At 44.1% G+C, this 19,480-nt stretch overlaps 2 protein-coding genes across 9 annotated transcripts in view; one reads left to right on the top strand and one right to left on the bottom strand.

Moving 5' to 3' along the window:
* Positions 1 to 2,517: 2,517 nt before the first annotated feature.
* LOC110513695 (zinc finger protein 239) lies at positions 2,518 to 7,807 on the bottom strand. 3 transcript variants are annotated; one of them, XR_005042079.1, is made up of 3 exons: positions 7,504 to 7,807; positions 3,665 to 4,768; positions 2,518 to 3,623 (listed from the first exon to the last, which is right to left on the bottom strand). XR_005042079.1 is itself a non-coding variant. In XM_036973247.1 (3 exons), exons 2-3 carry the CDS (start codon positions 7,217 to 7,219, stop codon positions 3,720 to 3,722), a joined length of 1,068 nt encoding a protein of 355 aa, XP_036829142.1. In that variant the 5' UTR covers positions 7,220 to 7,260; positions 7,504 to 7,807; the 3' UTR covers positions 2,518 to 3,719. The 3 variants fall into 3 exon arrangements, 2 of the variants coding, with proteins under 2 accessions (XP_036829142.1, XP_036829141.1); XM_036973247.1 differs by adding an exon at positions 7,201 to 7,260 and having other exon boundaries at positions 2,518 to 4,768; XM_036973246.1 differs by having other exon boundaries at positions 2,518 to 4,768.
* A 6,995-nt stretch (positions 7,808 to 14,802) lies between these two features.
* ice1 (KIAA0947-like (H. sapiens)) overlaps positions 14,803 to 19,480 on the top strand; it is a 36,642-nt gene continuing 31,964 nt past the window's right edge. For 5 of the 6 annotated variants that reach the window (XM_036973233.1, XM_036973237.1, XM_036973236.1 and 2 more), the window contains exons 1-2: positions 14,805 to 15,041; positions 15,162 to 15,220. In XM_036973233.1, the coding sequence (XP_036829128.1) occupies positions 14,961 to 15,041; positions 15,162 to 15,220 (140 nt within the window). In that variant the 5' untranslated portion in view covers positions 14,805 to 14,960. Of the gene's footprint in view, positions 15,042 to 15,161; positions 15,221 to 19,480 lie in introns of all 6 variants that reach the window. The other variant, XM_036973238.1, reaches the window with a different exon arrangement.

Genomic DNA, 19,480 nt, shown 5'->3' on the forward strand with positions numbered 1-19,480 from the left:
TTATATTACACTATATTATACTATATTATACTATACAGGTTTATATTATACTATATTATACCATACAGGTTTATATTATACTATATTATACTATACAGGTTTATATTATACTATATTATACCATACAGGTTTATATTATACTATATTATACCATACAGGTTTATATTATACTATATTATACCATACAGGTTTATATTACACTATATTATACTATACAGGTTTATATTATACTATATTATACCATACAAGTTTATATTATACTATATTATACCATACAGGTTTATATTACACTATATTATACCATACAGGTTTATATTATACTATATTATACTATACAGGTTTATATTATACTATATTATACCATACAGGTTTATATTACACTATATTATACCATACAGGTTTATATTATACCATACAGGTTTATATTTAAGAGACAATAATCTATAAGAGGTGTCAGGGTCCTGGGTTGGTTCTGAATTAGGAGGGGTCCTGGGTCGGTTCTGAGTTAGGAGGGGTCCTGGGTTGGTTCTGAATTAGGAGGGGTCCTGGGTCGGTTCTGAGTTAGGAGGGGTCCTGGGTCCTGGGTCGGTTCTGAGTTAGGAGGGGTCCTGGGTTGGTTCTGAGTTAGGAGGGGTCCTGGGTTGGTTCTGAGTTAGGAGGGGTCCTGGGCTGGTTCTGAGTTAGGAGGGGTCCTGGGTTGGTTCTGAGTTAGGAGGGGTCCTGGTCTGGTTTTTAGTTAGGAGGGGTCCTGGGTTGGTTCTGAGTTAGGAGGGGTCCTGGGTTGGTTCTGAGTTAGGAGGGGTCCTGGGTTGGTTCTGAGTTAGGAGGGGTCCTTGGTCCTGGGTTGGTTCTGAGTTAGGAGGGGTCCTGGGCTGGTTCTGAGTTAGGAGGGGTCCTGGGCTGGTTTTGAGTTAGGAGGGGTCCTGGGTTGGTTCTGAGTTAGGAGGGGTCCTGGGTTGGTTCTGAGTTAGGAGGGGTCCTGGGCTGGTTCTGAGTTAGGAGGGGTCCTGGGCTGGTTCTGAGTTAGGAGGGGTCCTGGGCTGGTTCTGAGTTAGGAGGGGTCCTGGGTTGGTTCTGAGTTAGGAGGGGTCCTGGTCTGGTTTTTAGTTAGGAGGGGTCCTGGGTTGGTTCTGAGTTAGGAGGGGTCCTGGGTTGGTTCTGAGTTAGGAGGGGTCCTGGGTTGGTTCTGAGTTAGGAGGGGTCCTTGGTCCTGGGTTGGTTCTGAGTTAGGAGGGGTCCTGGGCTGGTTCTGAGTTAGGAGGGGTCCTGGGTTGGTTCTGAGTTAGGAGGGGTCCTGGGCTGGTTCTGAGTTAGGAGGGGTCCTGGGCTGGTTCTGAGTTAGGAGGGGTCCTGGGTTGGTTCTGAGTTAGGAGGGGTCCTGGGTTGGCTCTGAGTTAGGAGGGGTCCTGGGTTGGTTCTGAGTTAGGAGGGGTCCTGGGCTGGTTCCTAGTTAGGAGGGGTCCTGGGTTGGTTCTGAGTTAGGAGGGGTCCTGGGCTGGTTTTTAGTTAGGAGGGGTCCTGGGTTGGTTCTGAGTTAGGAGGGGTTCTGGGTTGGTTCTGAGTTAGGAGGGGTCCTGGGTTGGTTCTGAGTTAGGAGGGGTCCTGGCTTGGTTCTGAGTTAGGAGGGGTCCTGGCTTGGTTCTGAGTTAGGAGGGGTCCTGGGCTGGTTCTGAGTTAGGAGGGGTCCTGGGCTGGTTCTGAGTTAGGAGGGGTCCTGGGTTGGTTCTGAGTTAGGAGGGGTCCTGTGTCCTGGGTTGGTTCTGAGTTAGGAGGGGTCCTGTGTCCTGGGTTGATTCTGAGTTAGGAGGGGTCCTGGGTTGGTTCTGAGTTAGGAGGGATCCTGGGTTGGTTCTGAGTTAGGAGGCTTTCACACTCATATATGGGGTGGGCTTAGTGTGGGGGTTTGGGGGGGCCTAGTGTGGGGGTTTGGGGTGGGCTCTAACCAACGACTCCTCTAAGAGCTCTCTCTAACCAACGACTCCTCTAAGAGCTCTCTCTCTAACCAACGACTCCTCTAAGAGCTCTCTCTAACCAACGACTCCTCTAAGAGCTCTCTCTAACCAACAACTCCTCTAAGAGCTCTCTCTCTCTAACCAACGACTCCTCTAAGAGCTCTCTCTCTAACCAACGACTCCTCTAAGAGCTCTCTCTCTCACCAACGACTCCTCTAAGAGCTCTCTCTCTCACCAACGACTCCTCTAAGAGCTCTCTCTAACCAACGACTCCTCTAAGAGCTCTCTCTCTCACCAACGACTCCTCTAAGAGGTCTCTGTCCTCTGAATGTTCCCGAGGGTGATTTAGGGCTGTTGTCAAGGCTTCCATTGTTAACATTCTAGAGCCCTTTCTTTCTGTCCAGACGAGCGGCAGAATGGATCGTGGTTAACCACAGGATCAGGGACTTAACACAGGAAGAGTTACGATGTCACCGTGTCTCTCCCAACTTCCCCAATGTACCACAACATAGAGACACATCCCCAAAGCAACATTAAGCAGATATACATGACACATTACAGCAGATTACACTATTTAAAACAACACATTTTATTCTCAAGTTAAAGTCAAATAGGTAGAATAGTGAAAGATCCCCAATCATTGTAGATTTAAGGTTAGCAATATTAAGCAGATGTGACAATACAGGTGACAGTATATAAACAATATGTTTTACTCTCAACAACAGATGACAGTACATGGAAATTAGCTTGAAAACTGCTCATTTCTTTCTGTGATGCCTTTTAAAATGTTCCTTCCCGGGGACTTGGTTTGTCCCACAATGCACTGCCAAAGTCACAGTAAAATTCCTTGTATGCTATTTCATATCTCACTCTAGTTGTGTTCTGATGAGGGTGTCCCTGATGAATTTACTCACACAGAAGGGGTCCCAGGCCCCAAACAGTCTGAGAACCAACTGTTCTAACTAATGATCAGGGACTTCTGTTGCTCAGAAGATACGGTCCACCAACTTCTCTGTTAAATCTGAAGTCCAGCAGTTCAGTCATGTCTTATTCACCAAGAAGTCTCCTCTTACAGGTGGAAGCTAGTCTCTCTGTGTGTCTTACGTCATCGCTGTCTCTCTGTGTCTTACGTCAGGGCTCATCATGTCATCGCTGTCTCTCTGTCTCTGTGTCTTACGTCAGGGCTCATCATGTCATCGCTGTCTCTCTGTCTCTGTGTCTTACGTCAGGGCTCATCATGTCATCGCTGTCTCTCTGTGTCTTACGTCAGGGCACATCATGTCATTGCTGTCTCTGTGTCTTACGTCAGGGCTCATCATGTCATCGCTGTCTCTATGTCTTACGTCAGGGCTCATCATGTCATCGCTGTCTCTCTGTGTCTTACGTCAGGGCTCATCATGTCATCGCTGTCTCTCTGTGTCTTACGTCAGGGCTCATCATGTCATCGCTGTCTCTCTGTGTCTTACGTCAGGGGTCATCATGTCATCGCTGTCTCTCTGTGTCTTACGTCAGGGCTCATCATGTCATCGCTGTCTCTCTGTGTCTTACGTCATCGCTGTCTCTCTGTGTCTTACGTCAGGGCTCATCATGTTATCGTTGTCTCTCTGTGTCTTACGTCAGGGCTCATCATGTCATCGCTGTCTCTCTGTGTCTTACGTCAGGGCTCATCATGTCATCGCTGTCTCTCTGTGTCTTACGTCAGGGCTCATCATGTCATCGCTGTCTCTCTCTCTGTACTCTACTGTGTGTTTCAAGGCCTGCATGCTTTTACAGCTGTTGCTCATTACAGAAGAACATTGCTCCCTGCATGTGAACAGCGATCTGATGTCTCCTCAGCCGGACCATGGTGATGAATCCTTTCTGACAGTCAGGACAGTGGTAAGGTCTCTCCCCTGTGTGTATCATCATGTGCTGCGTCAGGTTGCAGCTCACACTAAACCCTTTACCACAGACAGTACACCGGTAGGGTTTCTCCCCCGTGTGGCTCCTCATGTGTGTCTGGAGATGACCCAGGACAGAGAAACACCGTCCACACTCAGTACAGCGGTGGGGTTTATACCCTGTGTGGATCCTCATGTGATTGGTTAGATTGGTTGCTCCTGCGAACCCTCTGCCGCAGACAGAACAGCGGTAGGGTTTCTCCCCTGTGTGGATCCTCATGTGTAACCTCAGAGCATTATTCTTAGTGAAACACTTACTGCAGAACTGACAAGTAAACTGAGCATCGATGTGAGCTTGAACGTGATCTTTTAGAGCCTCTAACTCAACCTGTTTTCCACACACCCCACAGACACGTTCTCTCATCTTGGTGTGCATTCTCACATGTTTAAAGAAATAGCTTTTCATGAGAAACATTTTCCCACACACCTTACAGCGACTCTTAGAGGGAGAACTAGGATGGATCGACTTCCCTGCAGAGACGGGCTGAGAAGCACTGGGTGTCTCTAATAGTTGGCGGTCCTCTGTAGTTCCTCTTTTCAACTGTTCATATGAGGTGCTGGTACTCTGGGTCTGGTAGAGATGTGAGGGCTGAGGTGGGTCCTGATTACAGTCACTTTGCACACAAGCGGAAGTGAATATGAACTCTGTGGTGTCAGACTCCTGACCTTCCCCCAGACTGGTCCAGAGTTCCTGCTGTTCCTCTTTAATGTGAACGGGCTGTGGATCCTCCTGCCCCAGACTGTGGATCCTCCTGCTCCAGACTGTGGATCCTCCTGGCCCAGACTGTGGATCCTCCTGCCCCAGACTGTGGATCCACTCCTCCTGCTCAGAGGGAACCTGTTCTCCACAGGCTGGGAGCTGCTGCAGCTGGGTGTCTGGAAGGAAGGAAGCAGAGACAGAGATCAGAACAGGTATTCCCAAACGGAGATACGCCAAATGAAAATGTGATTCCCATTTTCAAACAGTCCACTTATATTTTCCAACGGGGCTCTACATTTGGGTGAGGAGCCTTGTTCCACTGACAAAAATAGCGAAATAACAACACAATGTCAAATACAGGTGGCCTAGCCAAGTAATTAACATACAATCACATTAACCGGGTAGCCTAGCCAAGTAATTAACATCCAATCACATTAACCGTTACTCTCTCGTGGTAATTCCACTAACGGTCTGTATGGAGCCAGACGTAGCTGCTGCTCATGTTGGTATCTGTACTGATGGTGTAAAAGCCATAACAGGGAGACATAGTGGAGTGGTAACACGCCTGCAACAGTTGCTCCCGACGCCACTTGGGTACACTACAGCATCCCCCGAGAGGCTCTTGGGTAGACTGCAGCATCCACCGGGAGGCTCTTGGGTACACTGCAGCATCCACCAAGAGGCTCTTGGGTACACTGCAACATCTACCGGGAGGCTCTTGGGTACACTGCAGCATCCACCAAGAGGCTCTTGGGTACACTGCAACATCCACCGGGAGGCTCTTGGGTACACTGCAGCATCCACCAAGAGGCTCTTGGGTACACTGCAACATCTACCGAGAGGCTCTTGGGTACACTGCAGCATCCACCGAGAGGCTCTTGGGTAAACTGCAGTATCAACCTAGAGGCTCTTGGGTAGACTGCAGTATCAACCTAGAGGCTCTTGGGTACACTGCAGCATCCACCGGGAGGCTCTTGGGTACACTGCAGCATCCACCAAGAGGCTCTTGGGTAAACTGCAGTATCAACCTAGAGGCTCTTGGGTAGACTGCAGTATCAACCTAGAGGCTCTTGGGTACACTGCAGCATCCACCGGGAGGCTCTTGGGTACACTGCAGCATCCACCAAGAGGCTCTTGGGTAAACTGCAGTATCAACCTAGAGGCTCTTGGGTAGACTGCAGTATCAACCTAGAGGCTCTTGGGTACACTGCAGCATCCACCGGGAGGCTCTTGGGTACACTGCAGCATCCACCAAGAGGCTCTTGGGTAAACTGCAGCATCCACCGAGAGGCTCTTGGATAGACTGCAGTATCAACCTAGAGGCTCTTGGGTACACTGCAGCATCCACCGGGAGGCTCTTGGGTAGACTGCAGTATCAACCTAAAGGCTCTTGGGTAGACTGCAGCATCCACCTAGAGGCTCTTGGGTAGACTGCAGTATCAACCTAAAGGCTCTTGGGTAGACTGCAGTATCAACCTAGAGGCTCTTGGGTAGACTGCAGCATCAACCTAGAGGCTCTTGGGTAGACTATAACATCCACCGAGAGGCTCTTGGGTACACTACAGCATCCCCCGAGAGGCTCTTGGGTAGACTGCAACATCCACCGGGAGGCTCTTGGGTAGACTGCAGCATCAACCTAGAGGCTCTTGGGTAGACTGCAGCATCCCCTGAGAGGCTCTTGGGTAGACTGCAGCATCCCCTGAGAGGCTCTTGGGTAGACTGCAGCATCCCCTGAGAGGCTCTTGGGTAGACTGCAGCATCCACCGAGAGGCTCTTGGGTACACTGCAGCATCCACTAAGAGGCTCTTGCTGCCAAGGGAATGCCTGACAGCTTGAAAGACGTTTTGGACACTACAGTGAAAATGGTTAACTTTGTTAAAGCAAGACCCCTGAACTCTCGTATATTTTCTGCACTTTGCAATGATATGGGCAGCGACCATGTGACCGTTTTACAACATACAGAAGAGCGCTGATTATCAAGGGGGAAAGTATTGGCACGTTTTTTTTTTATTGAGAGACGAGCTTAAAGTTTTCTTTACTGACCATAGTTTTCACTTGTCTGACTGCTTGCATGATGACGAGTTTCTCACACGACTGGCCTATCTGGGGGATGTTTTTTTCTGACCTGAATGAGCTCTTCTCTGTCTGCATTAAAAACACACAGGTCTTTCCATCACTGCAGGATTTTGTGTGTAAATTAACTCGAGCTAACGGACAATGTCAAATGTGATATAGCGAAGCATCGGAGTTACGCTGGTACTTTCCCGAAACAGATGACACAAACTGGATTCGTTAAACTGGATTCGTTATCCCTTTCATTTACATTATTATCTAAATGTTACCCCAGGGTAGGCCTACACGAAACACCACCCTTAATTTAAATGTTTCTAAAATCCACTATGGGAAACATTGTGGAAAAACAATTGGAACCATTTCCTTTTTTTGACTGCTAGGTTTTATGGGTATTATGACTCACACTGTGGTACTCTATTTAACCTTATGCTTTTTGAAAAAGTATTTATTGCTGATATAAAAGATACGTTCCTTGTTTCCAAAACCGTATCCCAAGCTATGTTTGTTCTCCTTCAGACCGAACAACAAAACCCACCCGGAAGATTGAAACTCATCAATAGGCACTGCTGATCTGGGATCTGAAATTAATTAGCGTCTATGAACGGGGAAACACAACATTAACTCTGGGCACATCAACACAAAGCATCACAGAGCAGCAGTGCTGATCTGGGATCTGTCGATATAATCTAACGGGAAAACGGATCCCAGATCAGATACTCCTACTCTGAGATGCTTTGTGGATAAGGGCCCTGGTCCACTGAGGGGGCGACGGCATCTAGAAGCTAACGAACATCTACCTACTAACAATGTAAACATACCTAGTAAATCATTCACAAACCTGCTCTATACAACTTTATTTCTGGTTTAATAGTGATATCGAGCAGCTTCTGTAGACGGCTGTTCCTCTCTTCCGAGCGGGACATCTCGTCCTGGTACTCGGCTATCGTTTTCTCCACGACCCGGAATATCTCTTCGGCAGCAGCTGCTAATCTCTGGTTGAAAAACGACCGTAATAGTTCTATTCTAGACATTTTAAACTTCGTAGTGAATAGCTAAATTAAGCTTATAAACTAGCAGTGTATTCTTTGCGTTTAGAAAACAGGACGTAGAGTCAACGTCACTTCCGGTTTTGGGCTTCAAAATAAAAGCCCTCATCGGGAAACTATGTAAAATAGAGAGAGTAATGTTCTAAGCAATGGCTGATATTATATACTACGTAATTAAAATAGATTAAATAATTATTGTAACACTAACATTTTAGTACAATTCACTGTTATTAGCTGTTGCACAATACAAGTGGAGTGATTAAAGGTGAGAGAGGCAGGTTGAGGTGGCCAGGGTCAGAGTAGTGCTGGAGATGTGGTATGTTGAGGTGGCCAGGGTCAGAGTAGTGCAGGAGATGTGGTATGTTGAGGTGGCCAGGGTCAGAGTAGTGCAGGATATGTGGTATGTTGAGGCAGGTTGAGGTGGCCAGGGTCAGAGTAGTGCAGGAGATTTGGTATGTTGAGGTGGCCAGGGTCAGAGTAGTGCAGGATATGTGGTATGTTGAGGCAGGTTGAGGTGACCAGGGTCAGAGTAGTGTAGGAAATGTGGTATGTTGAGGCAGGTTGAGGTGACCAGGGTCAGAGTAGAGCAGGAGATGTGGTATGTTGAGGTGACCAGGGTCAGAGTAGTGCAGGAGATGTGGTATGCTGAGGTGACCAGGGTCAGAGTAGTGCAGGAGATGTGGTATGCTGAGGTGACCAGGGTCAGAGTAGTGCAGGATATGTGGTAGGTTGAGGTGACCAGGGTCAGAGTAGTGCAGGAGATGTGGTATGTTGAGGTGACCAGGGTCAGAGTAGTGCAGGAGATGTGGTATGTTGAGGCAGGTTGAGGTGACCAGGGTCAGAGTAGTGCAGGAGATGTGGTATGTTGAGGTGACCAGGGTCAGAGTAGTGCAGGAGATGTGGTATGTTGAGGCAGGTTGAGGTGACCAGGGTCAGAGTAGTGCAGGAGATGTGGTATGTTGAGGTGACCAGGGTCAGAGTAGTGCAGGAGATGTGGTATGTTGAGGCAGGTTGAGGTGACCAGGGTCAGAGTAGTGCAGGAGATGTGGTATGTTGAGGTGACCAGGGTCAGAGTAGTGCAGGATATGTGGTATGTTGAGGCAGGTTGAGGTGACCAGGGTCAGAGTAGTGCAGGAGATGTGGTATGTTGAGGTGACCAGGGTCAGAGTAGTGCAGGATATGTGGTATGTTGAGGCAGGTTGAGGTGACCAGGGTCAGAGTAGTGCAGGAGATGTGGTATGTTGAGGTGACCAGGGTCAGAGTAGTGCAGGAGATGTGGTATGTTGAGGTGACCAGGGTCAGAGTAGTGCAGGATATGTGGTATGTTGAGGCAGGTTGAGGTGACCAGGGTCAGAGTAGTGCAGGAGATGTGGTATGTTGAGGTGACCAGGGTCAGAGTAGTGCAGGAGATGTGGTATGTTGAGGTGACCAGGGTCAGAGTAGTGCAGGATATGTGGTATGTTGAGGCAGGTTGAGGTGACCAGGGTCAGAGTAGTGCAGGAGATGTGGTATGCTGAGGCAGTGAAGGAAGTATAGGAGGGCGGATCAAGGCTGTGGGTTTCTGAGAGGATCCCTGTGAATAGTAGATCTCTGCCAGAACAGAGGGATCGGCCAATGAGTGATATATGTTTCAGTAAGGTTGGCTTCTCAGCGTTCATAGCAACGGTTATCAACTGTACAGCAGAGATGGAACGTAAGTCACAGACAATAGATGAAGGGGTGGCAGCTGCAGAGAATTACTTGGGGGTAGGAGATTTGACTTCAGGAGAGTTACAGGGTGTGCTGGGTGGTGGTGTCCTGTCCTCTCAGGTCGTTGGCCTGAAGTAGGATCAGATATGGTTAAAGTAGTGGAATAAGGTCTGTCTTCTCTAGTGGAATAAGGTCTGTCCTCTCTAGTGGAATAAGGTCCGTCTTCTCTAGTGGAATAAGGTCTGTCCTCTCTAGTGGAATAAGGTCTGTCCTCTCTAGTGGAATAAGGTCTGTCCTCTCTAGTGGAATAAGGTCTGTCCTCTCTAGTGGAATAAGGTCTGTCCTCTCTAGTGGAATAAGGTCTGTCCTCTCTAGTGGAATAAGATCTGTCCTCTCTAGTGGAATAAGGTCTGTCCTCTCTAGTGGAATAAGGTTTGTCCGCTTGTGGAATGAAGTCCGTCCTCTAGTGGAACAAGGTCTGTCCTCTCAGGTCGTTGGCCTGGGGTAGGATTAGATGGGGTTAAAGTAGTGGAATAAGGTGGTGGGTTTTAATGAGGGCTAGTTGGTACCATCACGGCCACCTAATAATCCCCAGTTTACAATTGGCTCATTCATCCCCCCTCCTCTCGCCTGTAACTATTCCCCAGGTCATTGCTGTAAATTAGAATGTGTTCTCAGTCAACTTACCCTGTAAAATAAGGGTTAATTCAAACATTTAAATGTATATTGTATTTTTCCCGTTTCCCCTTTTTCCGTCACAAAGTTGAATGGATTTATACTATAGTTCAGTTGGTGGCGGTAATGCAACATATTGGATGCCAACCGCCGTTAAACTCCACCGAAGAAGAAGAACGTCCTGCTTGGTCTTCTCTGAGAGGGAGAGGCGAAGCTGGGACCAAAATCTGTCTTCTCCAGTAAGTGGCGTTGTTTCCGCTCACCAAGCGATAAGTATTTTTATGGAGATCAATGAGAGAGTGTCGAATTTGGTTAACAAAAAATCTAATGGCTTATTTGTTACGTGTGGCTTATTTAATCGAATAGACGTTTCGTAATGATTAGGTAGCTATGAGGGTACTGATATAACTAGGACACGTGACATCCCGGCAACTTTGGAAAAACACTTCGAAATTGTGCCTGGTCGTCACTAGTTACCACAGCCACAAAGTCCTAAATCTCACCTATCAATATAATGGATCATATGTGGTCCACTTCCCAAGCGTTCCCACAAGTCTCGCAATGCAGCGCCTCTGGGTTTAGAAACTGATTTTAAAAATGCAAAGGTCTGGGGGTTACGAAACAATGTGAAGCACAAGGCCTTATTTTAATTTGCTAAACAACTTCGAAAAAATATATATATATTTTAGGAGTCGCGCTGGTGGTAATATTCTACACTCGGACTGTGACCCCTTTGGTCACTTTATTTATCCTGTCATCAGTTACAATGACATTACGCTCATTACTGTAAACTTCTAGGGGTACAACACCAAACATGAGAATGATGAGTTGCTTGAATCTGTAGAGAAACATACTTCATTGGTTATCTAAATGTCCCAATTCGTTATTATTGATAGGAGGGGACTTTAACATTATTATAAATAATTCATCTGATAGATGGCCCCCAGGTAGGCCAACCAATCAGAATTTGGGTTTAATACTTTTTTACGGAAAAGTTTGATCTTACTGATATATGGAGAGAGAGGTTTCTGGCCGACAGATCATTCGCTTGGAGTAACAAAACAGGTTCCAGACACAATAATGACTACAAGATATTAGCCTTACTACTTGCACAAATAATTAAAGAAGTCCTGGATGCAGTCATGGATGAAACACAGTCTGGCTTTATGAGGAACAGACATATTTCTAACAATATCAGACTAGTATTAGACAAGCTTGACTACTCAGACCTGATAACAGAGGATAGCTTCGTATTATTTTTATTGACTACTCAGACCTGATAACAGAGGATAGCTTCATATTATTTTTATTGACTACTCAGACCTGATAACAGTAGATAACTTCATATTATTTTTATTGACTACTCAGACCTGACAACAGTGGATAGCTTCATATTATTTTTATTGACTACTCAGACCTGATAACAGAGGATAGCTTCGTATTATTTTTATTGACTACTCAGACCTGATAACAGAGGATAGCTTCGTATTATTTTTATTGACTACTCAGACCTGATAACAGAGGATAGCTTCGTATTATTTTTATTGACTACTCAGACCTGATAACAGTAGATAACTTCATATTATTTTTATTGACTACTCAGACCTGATAACAGAGGATAGCTTCATATTATTTTTATTGACTACTCAGACCTGATAACAGAGGATAGCTTCATATTATTTTTATTGACTACTCAGACCTGATAACAGAGGATAGCTTCGTATTATTTTTATTGACTACTCAGACCTGACAACAGTGGATAGCTTCGTATTATTTTTATTGACTACTCAGACCTGATAACAGAGGATAGCTTCATATTATTTTTATTGACTACTCAGACCTGATAACAGAGGATAGCTTCATATTATTTTTATTGACTACTCAGACCTGATAACAGAGGATAGCTTCGTATTATTTTTATTGACTACTCAGACCTGACAACAGTGGATAGCTTCGTATTATTTTTATTGACTACTCAGACCTGACAACAGAGGATAGCTTCGTATTATTTTTGTAAAGCATTTGACACAGTAGAGCATCAGTTCCTCTTCCACTCCCTTGAGACATTTGGCTTTGGGGATTTTTTCTGTAAGGCTATTAAAACTCTCAATACGAATGGTAACAGCTCTATCAAACTGAAACATGGGCCCTCACCTAGATTTGAGTTGAAGAGAGGTACTAGGTCAAGTTGTCCTATCTCACTGTATCTGTTTTTATTAATCACCCAACTTCTTACAAATGATTTAAATAGTCCAGTACAAGGTATTTCCATAGATGGTAAAGAAATTATTATAAGCCAGCTGGCTGACGATACTACACTTGTTCTGAAAGACACTAGTCAGATTACCAATTCGAACAATGTGATGTGTCATTTATTATGTCTTAACATGAATACATGTGAACTCATGGCTGTCAAAGATTGTGACATATGATGGTTTTCCAGTGAAAGAATATATTACACATTTAGGTATAACCGTCACTAAGGATCAGAAGTCTACAGGCTTACTACATTTTAACCATCTTATTATTTTTTAAACAGAAGAAGCTAAATCAATGGCTACAGAGGGACTTCTCTTTAAAAGGAAGAGTCCTAATAACCAAGGCTGAAGGTATCTCTAGACTAACATACGCTATCTTTATATCTTGACGGTAAAATCAGCAAGGAGATAGAACAGATGCTTTTCAACTTTCTGTGGAGAAACCGTACCCGTTACGCTAGGAAAGCTGTTGTAATGAACACATGAGAATGGTGGGTTGAATTTTCTGGACTTTACTACCTTAAATAATACTTTTGAGATCAATTGGATAAAACAATTCCTAAGAAGACCCACTTCTATGTGGAACTGTACTCCTGTGTTCTCTGCTTTCGGTGGCCTTGACGTCCTGTTGGTTTGGAATTAGAATATTGTCAAAGTTCTAGTGAAACTCTCTGTTTTTCATCAGCATGTTTTCTAGTGAAACTCTCTGTTTTTCATCAGCATGTTTTCTAGTGAAACTCTCTGTTTTTCATCAGCATGTTTTCTAGTGAAACTCTCTGTTTTTCATCAGCATGTTTTCTAGTGAAACTCTCTGTTTTTCATCAGCATGTTTTCTAGTGAAACTCTCTGTTTTTCATCAGCATGTTTTCTTGTCATGGTCCTTAATTAATAAGCACAGATTTTATATATGGAATAATCAGGACATATTGTATAAAAATACCTCTTTGATTTTAGAATATTGGTTCTGATATAATATGCTATTGGTGCCAACTGGTAAATTCAGAGGCTCTTTTACTTAGTTATAAGGAATTCTTATTCCTTTACAAGGTCCCTGTAACACCTAAAAGTGTTGTGATTGTTTTAGATGCCATTCCCTCTGGTGTTGCTGTATTATTCAGGAACCTGACCCCGTCAAGACCTGACCCCGTCAAGACCTGACCCCGTCAAGACCTGACCCCGTCAAGACCTGACTCCGTCAAGACCTGACCCCGTCAAGACCTGACTCCGTCAAGACCTGACCCCGTCAAGACCTGACCCCGTCAAGACCTGACCCCGTCAAGACCTGACCCCGTCAAGACCTGACCCCGTCAAGACCTGACTCCGTCAAGACCTGACCCCGTCAAGACCTGACCCCGTCAAGACCTGACTCCGTCAAGACCTGACCCCGTCAAGACCTGACCCCGTCAAGACCTGACCCCGTCAAGACCTGACCCCGTCAAGACCTGACCCCGTCAAGACCTGACCCCGTCAAGACCTGACCCTGTCAAGACCTGACTCCGTCAAGACCTGACCCCGTCAAGACCTGACCCTCAGAACATACCTACAATTAACCATCCATCAGCAGGAGAGATGAGTTTTTCTGTTGGTCCATTCAACAACAATAGAACTATAGGAACCTTGTTTCAACAGGATGTTGTATCTATTCCTTATGTCATGTTGGTCCATTCAACAACAATAGAACTATAGGAACCTTGTTTCAACAGGATGTTGTATCTATCTATTCCTTATGTCGTGCCATATTGGAACGGTTTTATTGATCATGTCTGTTGGAAAAAAGTTTGGATATTGCCACACACATACCTACTTATTAACAAAATTAAGGAAGTTTCTTTAAAAATTATTAATAAATATTATCCTGCCAACCACCATATCATGAAGAAATTTTAAGAAAATATAAATTCAAATTGTACCTTTTGTAATGACCACCCAGAAACAGTGTTGTATCTTTTTCGGTATTTTATGCATTTAAGGAATCTGTGGCAAGACATCAGTAGATTTATAATCAAACACATTTATGAAGATTTTATACTATTGTGGAGAGATGTACTGCTTGGATTATTTACCTACGATAGAAATAAATTGAAACAATTAATTTCATTATTCTTTTGGCCATATTCACAAATGTAAATTTACAAACAAAACACCACATTTTACATTACAAAAATAAATGGAACTTTATTTTAAGACAACTAAATACAACAAATAAACTGTTAGAATGATAAACGTGTATATTCCCCTTGAGGTCGTTGTGTAACGTGATAATTGTGCCCCCAAGCCCCGCCCCCAGCCCTGCCTCCAGCCCCTCCCCTAGCCCAATTGTTCTTGGGATATTCTTTATATATGCTTGTGTTCCCCCATGTACTTTTTTTGTATTGATTTGTTGTTTATAATAATAATACAAAAATGTAATATATAAAAATTCTGAAAAAATATATCGCTAAGGTCTGACTTTTTCAGACCGGCATTTCTATAGACAACCCCGTGTATATTTTGGGTCCTGAGTCAACGTGGGACAGTGCGTTTGTGTCATGCCGAATTTGTTGTCAAGTGTTTGTGTTTTTAATGTCAGTAGTTTTATTTTGACATTACTAGTTTGGGATATTGGACAGTAACTGTGACGACTTATCATGATGCCGGGGGAGAATCTTTCCAAAATCGCTTCAGGAGCAACTACTGGAGCCTGTCAAAACTGCACTGTGCTTCACCAGGTGAGGAGAGAAAAGCTCTGGCTACTGGTCTAAACTTGCTTCAAACCTGGAGAAAAAGATAGTTAGATAATATTTCACCCAACTATACTGACGGACAATCCATCCTCTCTCTCATTGTAGAACCTAAACGAATATGTGGCAGCTCTCCTGGTTTTGAAACAGAAAACTATTGACTCCGAGTAAGTAACTAACGTTATTAGACTTGTGTGATGAGGCTGTACAGGCCCCTAAAACACAGCTAACTACATACATACTCAGGGTGGGGGCTATTCAATCAAACAGCTAACTACATATATACTCAGGGTGGGGGCTATTCAATCAAACAGCTAACTACATATATACTCAGGGTGGGGGCTATTCAATCAAACAGCTAACTACATACATACTCAGGGTGGGGGCTATTCAATCAAACAGCTAACTACATATATACTCAGGGTGGGGGCTATTCAATCAAACAGCTAACTACATATATACTCAGGGTGGGGGCTATTCAATCAAACAGCTAACTACATACATACTCAGGGTGGGGGCTATTCAATCAAACTGCTAACTACATATATACTCAGGGTGGGGGCTATTCAATCAAACAGCTAACTAACTATATACTCAGGGTGGGGGCTATTCAATCAAACAGCTATCTAACTACATATATACTCAGGGTGGGGGCTATTCAATCAAACAGCTAACTACATATATACTCAGGGTGGGGGCTATTCAATCAAACAGCTATCTAACTACATATATACTCAGGGTGGGGGCTATTCAATCAAACAGCTAACTACATATATACTCAGGGTGGGGGCTATTCAATCAAACAGCTAACTACATACATACTCAGGGTGGGGGCTATTCAATCAAACAGCTAACTACATATATATACTCAGGGTGGGGGCTATTCAATCAAACAGCTAACTACATACTCAGGGTGGGGGCTATTCAATCAAACAGCTAACTACATACTCAGGGTGGGGGCTATTCAATCAAACAGCTATCTAACTACATATATACTCAGGGTGGGGGCTATTCAATCAAACAGCTAACTACATACATACTCAGGGTGGGGGCTATTCAATCAAACAGCTAACTACATATATATACTCAGGGTGGGGGCTATTCAATCAAACAGCTAACTACATATATATACTCAGGGTGGGGGCTATTCAATCAAACAGCTAACTACATACATACTCAGGGTGGGGGGCTATTCAATCAAACAGCTATCTAACTACATACATACTCAGGGTGGGGGGCTATTCAATCAAACAGCTATCTAACTACATACATACTCAGGGTGGGGGGCTATTCAATCAAACAACTAACTACATATATATACTCAGGGTGGGGGCTATTCAATCAAACAGTTAACTACATATATACTCAGGGTGGGGGCTATTCAATCAAACAGCTAACTACATACATACTCAGGGTGGGGGGCTATTCAATCAAACAGCTATCTAACTACATACATACTCAGGGTGGGGGCTATTCAATCAAACAGCTAACTACATATATACTCAGGGTGGGGGGCTATTCAATCAAACAGCTAACTACATATATATACTCAGGGTGGGGGCTATTCAATCAAACAGCTAACTAACTACATACTCAGGGTGGGGGGCTATTCAATCAAACAGCTAACTAACTACATACTCAGGGTGGGGGTTATTCAATCAAACAGCTATCTAACTACATATATACTCAGGGTGGGGGGCTATTCAATCAAACAGCTAACTACATATATATACTCAGGGTGGGGGCTATTCAATCAAACAGCTAACTACATATATATACTCAGGGTGGGGGCTATTCAATCAAACAGCTAACTAACTATATACTCAGGGTGGGGGCTATTCAATCAAACAGCTAACTACATATATATACTCAGGGTGGGGGCTATTCAATCAAACAGCTAACTAACTATATACTCAGGGTGGGGGCTATTCAATCAAACAGCTAACTAACTACATACTCAGGGTGGGGGTTATTCAATCAAACAGCTATCTAACTACATACTCAGGGTGGGGGGCTATTCAATCAAACAGCTAACTACATATATATACTCAGGGTGGGGGCTATTCAATCAAACAGCTAACTACATATATATACTCAGGGTGGGGGCTATTCAATCAAACAGCTAACTAACTACATATATACTCAGGGTGGGGGGCTATTCAATCAAACAGCTAACTACATATATATACTCAGGGTGGGGGCTATTCAATCAAACAGCTAACTAACTATATACTCAGGGTGGGGGGCTATTCAATCAAACAGCTAACTACATATATACTCAGGGTGGGGGCTATTCAATCAAACAGCTAACTACATACTCAGGGTGGGGGCTATTCAATCAAACAGCTAACTACATATATATACTCAGGGTGGGGGGCTATTCAATCAAACAGCTAACTACATACATACTCAGGGTGGGGGCTATTCAATCAAACAGCTAACTACATATATATACTCAGGGTGGGGGGCTATTCAATCAAACAGCTAACTACATACTCAGGGTGGGGGCTATTCAATCAAACAGCTAACTACATACATACTCAGGGTGGGGGCTATTCAATCAAATAGCTAACTACATATATACTCAGGGTGGGGGCTATTCAATCAAACAGCTAACTACATACTCAGGGTGGGGGCTATTCAATCAAACAGCTAACTACATATATACTCAGGGTGGGGGGCTATTCAATCAAACAGCTAACTAACTATATACTCAGGGTGGGGGGCTATTCAATCAAACAGCTAACTACATATATACTCAGGGTGGGGGGCTATTCAATCAAACAGCTAACTAACTATATACTCAGGGTGGGGGGCTATTCAATCAAACAGCTAACTACATATATACTCAGGGTGGGGGCTATTCAATCAAACAGCTAACTACATACTCAGGGTGGGGGCTATTCAATCAAACAGCTAACTAACTATATACTCAGGGTGGGGGCTATTCAATCAAACAGCTAACTAACTATATACTCAGGGTGGGGGCTATTCAATCAAACAGCTAACTACATATATATACTCAGGGTGGGGGGCTATTCAATCAAACAGCTAACTACATAAATACTCAGGGTGGGGGCTATTCAATCAAACAGCTAACTAACTATATACTCAGGGTGGGGGGCTATTCAATCAAACAGCTAACTACATAAATACTCAGGGTGGGGGCTATTCAATCAAACAGCTAACTAACTATATACTCAGGGTGGGGGGCTATTCAATCAAACAGCTAACTACATATATACTCAGGGTGGGGGGCTAGTCAATCAAACAGCTAACTACATACTCAGGGTGGGGGGCTATTCAATCAAACAGCTAACTACATATATACTCAGGGTGGGGGCTATTCAATCAAACAGCTAACTACATATATACTCAGGGTGGGGGGCTATTCAATCAAACAGCTAACTACATACTCAGGGTGGGGGGCTATTCAATCAAACAGCTAACTACATATATACTCAGGGTGGGGGCTATTCAATCAAACAGCTAACTACATACTCAGGGTGGGGGCTATTCAATCAAACAGCTAACTACATACATACTCAGGGTGGGGGCTATTCAATCAAACAGTTAACTACATACTCAGGGTGGGGGGCTATTCAATCAAACAGCTAACTACATATATACTCAGGGTGGGGGGCTATTCAATCAAACAGTTAACTACATACTCAGGGTGGGGGCTATTCAATCAAACAGCTAACTACATATATACTCAGGGTGGGGGGCTATTCAATCAAACAGCTAACTACATACTCAGGGTGGGGGGCTATTCAATCAAACAGCTAACTACATATATATACTCAGGGTGGGGGGCTATTCAATCAAACAGTTAACTACATACTCAGGGTGGGGGCTATTCAATCAAACAGCTAACTACATATATATACTCAGGGTGGGGGCTATTCAATCAAACAGCTAACTACATACTCAGGGTGGGGGGCTATTCAATCAAACAGCTAACTACATATATATACTCAGGGTGGGGGCTATTCAATCAAACAGCTAACTACATACTCAGGGTGGGGGGCTATTCAATCAAACAGCTAACTACATATATACTCAGGGTGGGGGGCTATTCAATCAAACAGCTAACTACATATATATACTCAGGGTGGGGGGCTATTCAATCAAACAGCTAACTACATATATATACTCAGGGTGGGGGGCTATTCAATCAAACAGTTAACTACATACTCAGGGTGGGGGCTATTCAATCAAACAGCTAACTACATATATATACTCAGGGTGGGGGCTATTCAATCAAACAGCTAACTACATACATACTCAGGGTGGGGGCTATTCAGTCAAACAGCTAACTACATATATATACTCAGGGTGGGGGGCTATTCAATCAAACAGCTAACTACATATATATACTCAGGGTGGGGGGCTATTCAATCAAACAGTTAACTACATACTCAGGG

Source organism: Oncorhynchus mykiss, unplaced genomic scaffold (genome assembly GCF_013265735.2).
Source record: "Oncorhynchus mykiss isolate Arlee unplaced genomic scaffold, USDA_OmykA_1.1 un_scaffold_226, whole genome shotgun sequence".
NCBI lineage: Eukaryota > Metazoa > Chordata > Actinopteri > Salmoniformes > Salmonidae > Oncorhynchus > Oncorhynchus mykiss.

What these genes read in the sequence shown, in the direction of transcription:
- LOC110513695 (XM_036973246.1), bottom strand. Translation starts at nt 7,696, where the DNA reads ATGTCTAGAATAGAACTATTACGGTCGTTTTTCAACCAGAGATTAGCA. An exon ending in AATAAAGTTGTATAGAGCAG is followed by an intron (nt 4,769 to 7,503) that starts GTTTGTGAATGA and finishes CCTTCCTTCCAG; the next exon opens with ACACCCAGCTGCAGCAGCTC.